The sequence below is a fragment of the Belonocnema kinseyi genome, chromosome 3 (assembly GCF_010883055.1).
Source record: "Belonocnema kinseyi isolate 2016_QV_RU_SX_M_011 chromosome 3, B_treatae_v1, whole genome shotgun sequence".
Classification (NCBI taxonomy): domain Eukaryota; kingdom Metazoa; phylum Arthropoda; class Insecta; order Hymenoptera; family Cynipidae; genus Belonocnema; species Belonocnema kinseyi.
The window spans coordinates 3,496,431-3,507,390 of record NC_046659.1 but is presented as its reverse complement, the minus strand read 5'-3'; the positions used below and the strand labels follow the sequence as shown (position 1 = coordinate 3,507,390).

Genomic DNA, 10,960 nt, shown 5'->3' with positions numbered 1-10,960 from the left:
TGCAGCGACGACATTCCATATTCTAAGTTGTCTTCAATCACAGTTGCTTCTATAATTTCATCGATCTTGTTAAAATTTGATATGGTTTTCTGGCATAAATGGAAACGCTGAGCAGATGAAGTGTCTGAGATCGCGTTGCACACTTTACCATCTATCATTGTTAAGGCAAGATTATACGAAACACTGATATTTTTTTCGGCGATGACTGTTTCAAAGGCAGTTAGATTGTTTGCCTTCTCTCTAATGTATGCAATTTCCTCCTTGGTAGTTGCAACCGTTTCTCTCAAATATTGCATTCTTATGGGTCTACAATAATAAGGAGATGATGTTCGAGGATTCTTCCATACTATCGTTTGGATTTTCGTAATCGGATCCGTAAAAACAAGCCGCAATGGAACGATCGAAGTAAGGAACATATTAGCATCCGATTTATTTCCGTCATCGTTGGCGAATTTTTGCTTATACTGACTCTGACAAGATGAACCATCGCAACCCCACTTGCAAATTAAAGTTAGATTACGAACGCGTTCAGGAGACATAGATTCGATCACCTCCTTTTGAGCCAGCAAAATACGTGCAACCGTGTGATGAAGCAAAGCTTGTAGATCCACTTCAGCCTTGTCTTCAGATACAGTTAGGTATTCTCGAGGTGGTTTTAATTTTTAATGCTATATTTTCACGACAAGAATATTGTTTTTGCAGTACGAAATACATAAAATAAGTCTGTCGAACAATTTTTTTAAGCTCAGAATTTGTTTCAAAAACAATTGTTAAAACAAATACCAAAAATTAAAATTTTTGCATTAGACAAAATTTTTGATTATTCTTTAGCTATTTGTCGATAAAAAAGGTTCTTTAACATTTTTCTCTATCTAGCATGGTTGCTGAGTTATACATTTTTGAAAATATGAAAAACGCAAATACTATTATTTTTAACACTGTGACAGTTGATGAAAAAATAAGATTCTTTGCACTCTAAAAGTTGTCATGTATTCTTTGAAATATCTTTTTTTTTGTGAAATATCTTTTTTCGATATTGTTAACGACATTCTAAGGAATACATGACAATTTAGAAAATGCGAAAAATCATATTTTTCATTAACTGTTAGAGCGTTCAAAATCTCAATTTTTGCGTTTTCCATATTTTTAAAAATGTATAACTCAAAAACTATGCTAGACAGAGAAAAAGGTTAGTGAACCTTTTTTATCGAAAATTAGCTGAAGAATATGACAAAATTTTGTCCGATGCAGAAATGTTTATTTTATACTTTTGTTTGAACAATCATTCGCACATCTTTGCAGCTCGATATTGTTTATTTTTTAAGATAAATATGTAAGCTACAACTCAGATAAATTTCATGACTTGATTGTGATGCATTCATAAACTTTTATGTTTTTTTCGCGAATTTTCTGATGTGATTTTCCGGAATTTCTTATAAACAATATTTAATAATAAATTACTCAGGTACAATAAACATAATCATTTATAAATTTCCCAATGATCCACTTACCTGCACCCGAAGACTCCATTTCACAGATTTCAATTTCTTTGACTCTGACACTTTTTGCAGCCTTGTAAACACAACACTGTTTCTCGGCCTTGCTGCGTACGACCTCCCACCTTTCGAGCGCCCCTTTAGAATTGCAGTATACGCGCAAGTGAAAATGCCCGAGCGCCCCCGCCTGCGAATTTGGACTCCGTAAATATCCCTGTACTAGACCTGACGGTTCAAACTATCGTTGGTGATACTTGAATTTTTGGGTTTTCTGCCACGATTTCGGGATTTCGCCCCACTATGAGTCGGGGTGAATCATCGAAAATTTAGCCCCCTATATCTCGACAACTCGTTGTACTAGGTGCGCTTCCTTTACAGAATTCAAAAAGGTCTACCAGTACTACAAACTTGAATATCCTTGAATAAGATTCGCGACAACAAAATTCTAGGCAGGGACACTTGGCCAATTTTACCTTCACAAATATTGGGACAGCTGTTTTTCGATATTCGCTTAAATTCTCTTAATCTTTAGAGATATATATCTTTCATTTACCAGAAAGTATATCAAAAGTTAAAAAAAATCAGTCCTAAATAATGTCAGCTAATTCTGTGAAGAGATATTAATAGAAAGTGTAAGTATTTTCTGACATTACTATCTCATGAAATAATCAGTACTTTTTGAATATTTTGGTCTTATTTTAAAGCTTCATTGTCATAATCCCTACAGAATCAGCGTAACAGCTTCGCTTAGGACTGATTCTTTTGCCAAATGTTGATGATTTCAGGTATTTTAAAGTGTAATATTAATCTCTTTTAGACAAAGAGAATTAATACTCCTTCGGCACCCTAACCTCAAGATAACCTTTTAATAAACAATGCTGGGCGCCAGACCTTTCCTGGGTCAAAGAAACTAACAAAACCTAAACGACTGGGCCAAATCTCAAAACCAACAAAACTAGAATTTTAACTTTCAAATTGAAAATTTAGCTTCACCAAAACAAATTATATTTTGAGGTTATGGTGTACCGGAATCTGAACTTCTCTATTACCTTCCCGCTAGCTCAAATCGAAAGTAGGATAATCTGGTAGGGGGCGCGGTTTTAGAAAAGCAAGAGTTTCTTACTCGTGAATGACACATAACGATTGATATAACAAAATAAATCAGTTACCATTTATTTACGAAAGAGTCTTACGATTGGTTTAACACAAGTCGATCAGAATTAATTTATTTTACAATCTCTGAATTTTACAATTATAGACTGATTACTACAAACGCTTTAAAATTGTTACAGCAAAGTGAAGTACGCTTTCGGGGTATAATATTTCTAACAATTTAACTTTTTTCCCTTACGATGCTGCATGATTTCATGGAGTTTAACGGGACAGATAGTAACAAATTATTCTCAGATACTAGAAAGGGGGAAGACAACTATACAAGAATATAAGGCTGATGGGCAAATAACTAGATTTTCAACATAAGAAAACATCTCATTCTAAGGGACACATTTCATATATGGGGTTAAGATAACATTTTCCTTTTTAGGAAACAACTATGCATTTGCACGGTGGGGGATGGGGGCACGAGAGTGGAAACGACTATTCTCAAAAGTCAGGGTTTGGGGCAAATAACTAACAAAATTGCAAAATTAGATTAGAACTGAAAAACTTTACCGATTGATTCGCCGAGAACAAGGGAAATCAACTACTCTCTTAAAGAACACCGGGTGACCTGCCTGGACCCTCAGAGAAGCGGCGAGGAGTTTGCGCTGATTAGACCATGGAAGTACTGACGGGATGTAACGATATAAGTAGTATGAGTGCTACTCGCTCGAGAGCTTAGAACCTAACCTACGTCATGTCCGCCTTACTACTTCCTAATTGGTCGGAATATAGATACTTCCGCAACGTCGCGTGGACAAAAGTAGTACTAAATCAATGCCGTACGATGTACAACGATACAGTTATTTATGGGTTTAATACTCAAATTATCGTTGTTGTTCGCCTTAAATTAACAAATTAAAACCATTGTTCTTACTCTCTGTAAGCATCAATTTCGGGTTATTGACGATACGGACCTGAGCTACAGAGTTAACACTGGTAGCACAGATATAGTTTTGACATCAGAATCGCTTGAGAATTAGAAGAAATTCATCCTCTGTAGATCAACGAATCCTGGTGTCCTCTGGAAAAATCCAAGTCTTATAGAAAATCCAGCTAATTTCTTGTCAAGAACTGCAAGCGATTCCCCGTTGAGATTTTTAGAGGTTAGGTTGGCAGGAACGCCTTATGACAGAACTGGCGGGAGAATTTAAATTATTACCTGAATTCCGTGTTTCCTTTTAATTAATATATTTTCTCAAAACCTGGATTTGAACTGGGAAACTTCCGAAGTGATATTTACCCGTATATATGAGAATAAGTATTTGCCACTCACATCTTTAACCTGATTTTTTGTTTAAATTAAACATGAACATCTTGATCTTATCTAAATGTTCATTATTTAAAATTCAAGTGCACAAAATTAAAATGATAATTTTTATCGTGCGGAGTTGTTTACTAACTGCTCTAGTAAGATTTCCTCACAAGATTAACTAGAAAAGTAATAATTAATTGAGTGAGGCTTATCACTCAAAATTAATAAAACTTCTTAATCAGTACTTTTTGATTGAATACTCATTATTCAGATTGAGGGAGTAGATGTCAAGTTTTCGGCAAAGGATAAACTTTTGTATATAGTTCAATGTTTCCATAATTACTGCAAACGTTAACCGATTTTCATGAATCTTTTTTGCAGTTTTTTAAAATTATGCAAATAAACTAATTCTGCTGATTAAAACTGAATCAAGCCATACCTTCCTGATTTCAGTTTTTTAACAGGACTGCATCTCATAAGAATGAAAGGGTCATGATTTACGAGCAATTCACTGCGCTCCAGAGAGCCTGCCTCGTGAATTTTACGAGGGTCGAGGAAGAGTGCCTGAAGAATCCACATACGGCTACACTGAGTGTCATTGCAATTTTTATCTATTGTTCTCTCTAATTTTATTATTAAACAAAATATAAACATTTGATCCAAAAACCCGGCTTCGTGCGATCCGAGGGACTAATATTTAGATAACGTATGCAAGAAATCAGACAAAAATATTTAAAATTGCGCAAAAAATCTTACATTTCTTTTTAGAATTCTAATAAATCCCCTTAAGAATCAGTCCAAGGATCGCAGCCGCGCAATTAGCGGTTTTGTACAGGAACACTCATTTGCCAATCATCTCGTGATTAGCAATCATTTTTAGGAGAGGATCGCCTCCGTTTGCGTTGATGTGAGCTGTACTCTGGATAATTCGGTTGTATTTCATTATAGAATGTATTAGTTCATTTTTTTTGTATTAGGAGGTACAAAAAGTAAGCATTCCATAATCTCCATGCATTGGAGACTTAGAAGTCAGAGCTAGTCTTGATATTGTGGGTTATACAATGACCGAACGGAAAAATTGATATGCAAAGTCTTCTGAATGAACTTCATATTGCGCGTTATGATATCGAGGGTCATGAGCTTGTGTTTCGCACATGCAGTAGAATAAGTAGAATCGATCCGGGACGGCAAGCATGTTAATCCCAGATACCTTGTATAGGCCAGTATCAAGTTATCTAATATCACTCATATTCTTGAGCTCTGGGTCTTCGGGAACGCCAGTATATTCCCCTCGGTTCACATGAAACTTGTTATGCTTGTCTAATCCAAAGTTTCTATAAATCTCCCTTGTATGTTTTAATACTAATATTGAACATATCACGCCATCTGCGGGGCATGTTAGGACGATGTAACGCGAGTGTATTTGGGGGTATTTAGAACAGTGCTAGACATATCTTGTGGCTTTTTGTTGTTGCTCAAACATGGACTTTTTACCATCTACTCCGAAAATCTATAAAGCTGCGGAATCACCAGAGAAAAACATTTGGAGGAGAGAATACAGGAAGCCTTCGAGCAAATTCTGTTTCGAAAAAGGACATTGCGAGCAGCTGCGCGGGAACATGGCATACCAAAAATTCATTGCAAAAAATGTTTCTGGAACCAAAGCGTGTACATACGCGTTATCAAGATTCCGTGAAAAGGGATAATGCTGGCATAGTAAGAGTTAGCACCTTGAACTCCAGAGCGATCAGCACTGTTTTTCAACCCATTTCTGGGTGCACTGAGCATTCAAACATTGTGATCCCCATCGACAACTGGATTTGGTGATGTCGTTGTTTTCACGAGCAGCTAGGAAAAAAGTTCGTCCATTCCTGTAAAGCCCTGCATGCAAGCATAAGGCTGCATATACTGGGTCGTCGCCCAAAATATTAGAGTCTCGTTTAAGACACCTCGCCCAGTCGCCACTCAGCTTTCGGCACGGTTGTTACGCCCTTGCTTTAGTGTTTTTTCTTCTGGGCCATCACTGGACAATTCTCCGGAACTTTTTATCAAGTATTTAAACCATATTCAGTATAAACGTCTGTTACAAGTACCATCTATCCGCAACCTGAGGATGCGTCTAGTGGTTTTATCACAAGTGCTTCATTTTGATTCTAAATTGATTCCTTAATTAAAAATTGTATATTTATAAACGAATCGACAGTAATCATCGCGAGCATGAGTTCACTGAAGCATTTTATAGTGATGACCTATAGATCTACTCTGTTAATTCAAGTCAGCTCCAGAGTGCTTTAAGTGTACATTACCAGGCGGGCCTGAGAGATACATTCAGAATATAACATCAGCGAAGGAGGCTCTCTAAAGCAGATGTAAGTTTCTCCTACGAAATATTTGGTCTTTCAATCTGCTTGTCGTCCTGGTTCTACCCTAGAATCAAGTCTATACCATTGGGAGTCTGGTGTCAATGCCTTGGTGTTTGTAGCATGGATCATATCTTGTTATTTCCTGGATAAAGACTGTAGTTGTAGGGCTAGTTCTGCGACCCAACGTTCTAGCTGCTGTTACAGCTGCCGAATACATAAGAGGTAACAGCGCTAACGTAGTGAGTTTTGCGTACAAATTCATAGGTCTAATCTCATTGTTCAGGTGTACTATCAGTGCACGCAGATTCTTTGTGATTTACATCTTTGGCGGAGAATGCCTTTGTGTTGGTTCTTCATTTTTGAACTCTTTTAAAGTTCGATCAACATTTTTTACAATGTGATGCAGTTTTTCTGGTATTTCGTTGTCTACATCAGCATACATTTTAATGTGTGGATGTTGTTCCAGTGGATCGTTATTTCATCTTCATTATTCTTTACAACTATACCCTCAGCTTCAATCAGGTCTTCGTTAATTATACCTTTTAGAAAAATTTCATCAATAGGATGCTGCTGTTCTATTGCCATTTTCATAGCAGCTATTTAAAAAACCGAAAGCAATCTGCTTACGGAAATTGAGCGTTTTTGATCAGCTAAATTCTGTTTCTGCATTTATGTGGCTAAATTCGTATTTCTGATTAATAAGATGCGATTGATGCTTTCTCCCACTTGCAGAACCCCGCATGCAAGGATAAATTTGCCTACTCTAGGAAGAGAGTTACACAAGATCGGTCGTCGCGTTTGTTACTCCTAAGCTTGGAAGTTTTATTCCTTTGGGATCATCCCTGGACAATTTGTTCGCGACTGCTTATTATATATTGTAACTGTTTTATTACAAGGATCGTTTACCCGCAACTTAAAGAGGCTTTCGCCCGCGCTTCATATGACCTCACGATCGATTCCGAACGGACGGAAAAAAAATATATTTAAGAAGACCGAGACCTTTGGCCTGGATCTTACTATCAGAAATGAGGAAAGTGCATTATTCCATCTAAGTGCATAACTTAAAAAAACCCTAGTGAAAAAGCTCACAATTTTGTTCCTTAATTCATTTGGTATTAACTCAGGCACAGAGAGTTTCATTTACCAAGAACGAAAAGTGCTGCATTTTTTGGAACTACAAGTTCTCGACAATATTCCCCATTCAACACTCAAGGCCTAACATTGTTCTATTTGACTTGGAGTATTATTTTTGTGATGGAATTGTCAGCTCCGAAGACAACAAGATCATAGTCTAGGAGAATGAAATGGCGAAAAGGTATCGAATCCTTTTAAGGGACCTGACATGGCACATGGCGGTTTCACTGGGGCCATCGTAGTGATTCCATCGTGCCTCCTGATCATCCATCTTACGGTCGTTACGTGCGGCCATAGGTGTGATTTGACGCGGTTCTAAATGGCCTTCATTTAAATCGAACACAACTTTCGTTTGCTCTAAACGTAACCATTCGGGGCCGTGTAAACCATTTTTGTTTGATTTGGACACATGCTAAGATCTAATGCAATTAACGCGCTGAGGGTACTGCCAGCTTTGTCGCTTCGGTGCTGTTTGTTACATATGACTGAGCACCGCCTCTCTTTGGGTCCCGCGGAGGTAAATTTTAGGAACGAATTAAATGGGATTTTTTAAAATGGGATTTTGTGTATGTTCCCGAAGCAGGTCATCCCAGAAAATTACTTCCAAACTTGAGAAACATACAGTTAAGGCTTTAAGATACCACTGTCACCGGTAAATAATATTACAGTAACCAAATATGTAGAATACTGGATTTGGGAAAAACTAGGACCTAAATTTTACAATTTTATGGTAACCATCTATATACATTTGTCGTAGAAGACAGGACTAACTAATTATTAATAATTTTTGTACTGAAACAATTGCTAATAAATTTTGTTTTGCATGTTTTTTTTATCTAGAGGCTAAAAAGCAGCGGAAGAAGATGTCATTACCAGGTGATTAAAATTAAATATACTTTATACTCTTTGGGGTTAATGAGTCTCTTGTACCGAAGTAATAATCAGTTTTAGAATCATAATATTCTTTTAGTTTTTTCCTTTGACACCTACTGTTTAAAGGGAAAAAACATTTCTGTGACGAAATGTTGTCACAGGCTTATGCTGCCCAATATGTCGAAGGCATTTTTGGTTAGAGTTGGATTTTTATTTGATCATTTTGCACGGGACTTATTATTACTATTATTATTATTATTATTATTAATTATTGTTATATTACGATAACAATTTTAATCAGTTTCCATTGGATAAAAAAATGTTTTTAAATCTTGAATGTAGCCAGTAATTTGTTTTTGCGTTTGCTTCCTAAAATTTTTAGACTGAATCTCATGTGTATCAATTTTTGTTTTTGTATTATATTGTATTAAATTTTCGTGGTTCCAATAATCTTGCATATGTACATTGTCAGAGTTTTTCAACTTAAAGATGTCCTATTTCTGTATTCTTTTACTCAATTGTAGCGAAATCGAATTTAATGTTAGTCTTTTTTTTAACAATTCAATATAAAATACCACGTACGATCTTACATAAAGGAGTGTTATTTCACACAGATTAAAAAAACCTAATAATTTGTGACACGCAGAAAAAACCATATTCTACATCAAGAAAAAGATAATACAGGCCTGAAAGGTTTCTGCGGCCTGATAATGCATTTTAGTTTTATCCATATTCACCCAGTAGATGAAAAAAGTTCGGACGGAATTCAATATAATTGGAATAAGAAATTCTTAATTATAGTAGTTTTCGGAACCTTTCGAGTACAAAAGGGTGCAAACAAATTCTCTATTTAGTAGGCTAGAAACATATTTTAAAAAATTTAGTTTGCAATGCTATTTGTACTTGTTAAGGGGATCTTTACCCTTTAGGGTGAAAAAGAGCGGCTTTTTTGCGATTTTGTTGTGAAGCCATTTTTATTTATGTTGTTACCAATGTTTTAACATTTAATTTAGACATATTTTAAGAAGTTGCAATAATTTTTTTATGATAAAATAGTGACAAACAAGTGCGTCACAACCAATCTATGGGGGATCTGAAAACAAAAGGCGTTTTGCGGTGCGTAAAGTGGCTTAAGTATGGATCATCTGAAATAAAAAAATCCAACGGCAGTCCTTAATAAACAGTTTTTTTCCTGGGATTGAACGAACCTGGATGTAAAAATATTGATTTCTTACGAAATGAACTTTTGAAGTCAAAATTCAATTTTTCTTTTTAAAAAACGCTCCTTTTTGTACTGAAAAAAAATTCATAAAAAAACGACCTTTCAATCTCGCGAGTTTTATATCTAAAACAACTGATACACATATGAAAGGAATCGACGAAACCATTCTTGAGCTATCTTACTCACCAAATTTGAAACTTTTGTTCGAGAAAAACGGGTTTAATTAAATAAAAGTTAAAAACGTTTAGAAAAAGTGTATATTAAAATCTTTATTTGCACAGTAATCGATTCCAGGACCATATCATACTCTTCGCCTCATCTCTAGCCTCTGCAGAAGTATTTTTCTCTTTTAGTCGAGCCTCTCTTGCCTCCACTGCGACAACAACTAATATCGGGACAAAAAGTCCTAACACTTGGGAAAAAGTAGCTCTATCTCAGTGAAAAAAATCGCGGTGAGTTCGCATTTAGCAGTGCTGATTCGAAATCTTTCTACCTGTTAAATGGCGTTTCTCGTATCTCAGTGAAAATTTTTGTATTCTTGTAAAAGCAACAGATGCGGAGAAAATTATTCTAATTAAAGTCTAGATTTTGAAACTCAACTTTCAGCTGTTCCTGAAGTCAAAAAACTGTGCGAAAAAATGGAAAAAATTCAATTGGATTCTGTGTCTATTTGCGAAAGGAACCGAGCTTTGAAAATTAAAAAATATTAAAAATTGTGGTCGTCAGAATTGTTAATGCAAGAAAAAAAATCTCCGGTTTGAAATAAAGCTCGGACCAATAAAAATGCGATAAAAGTGTAAGTTTACCTGTAAAGTTAGTTCGCATAATTTGGACGTTAATGAGCTATGCTAAAGTCTCTTGAGGAAATAGCGTACAAGAAAAGGGGCCACAGGTGCAACACTACCCAGGATCGCCGGGGGATCTGGCATAACTACAGAACCTGAAATAAGCAGTATTTTATTTAAATTATTCGAAGTAAGTAATTGCCGATAATAGTTGAATACATTTTTTTAACATTAATTATTCTAAATAATTAATCTCAGTAGCCAAAATTCTTAAATAATTAAATATTGATGTTCAAGTAAAGTTTTTGTTAAACAGATTAAACATACTATTATTTTAATTTTTTTATCATGTTTATTGAAACGATTTTTTTGTAATTTCAAGTTTCTACCAATCAAAAATAATCAAAGAAGTAATCTTAATGGATTTTCGAGAATATAAAATAATAGTACTTTCCAGTTCATGAGTGTGTTATTATTTAATTTTAAGGTTTAAAACTGCATCTATATATACAGGACAAGGAATATTAAAATTGTAGACACTCGGAAAGAAATAAATCAATTCTTTTCTGCTGTAATACAGTCTCTCAAGTTAAAGCGTGGGTGGCTTTACTCGCAGTCGGTAAGGTGTATCGACATGATTTTGGTGTCAAAATATTAAGAAGAGCTCCCTCTTT

General features: G+C 35.4%; 1 protein-coding gene across 22 annotated transcripts in view; it reads left to right on the top strand.

The window, feature by feature from the left end:
* The window catches only part of LOC117170201 (plasma membrane calcium-transporting ATPase 3), a 1,035,667-nt gene that overhangs the window by 500,577 nt on the left and 524,130 nt on the right, over positions 1-10,960 (top strand). For 21 of the 22 annotated variants that reach the window (XR_004466737.1, XR_004466741.1, XR_004466738.1 and 18 more), the window contains one exon: positions 8,247-8,282. The exons of the other annotated variant lie outside the window; for it this stretch is intronic. Coding sequence is in view for 16 of the 21 variants with exons in the window: in XM_033356800.1 (XP_033212691.1) it covers positions 8,247-8,282 (36 nt within the window). In the remaining 5 variants the exon portion in view is untranslated. The remainder of the gene's footprint in view (positions 1-8,246; positions 8,283-10,960) is intronic. 22 annotated transcript variants of the gene reach the window in all.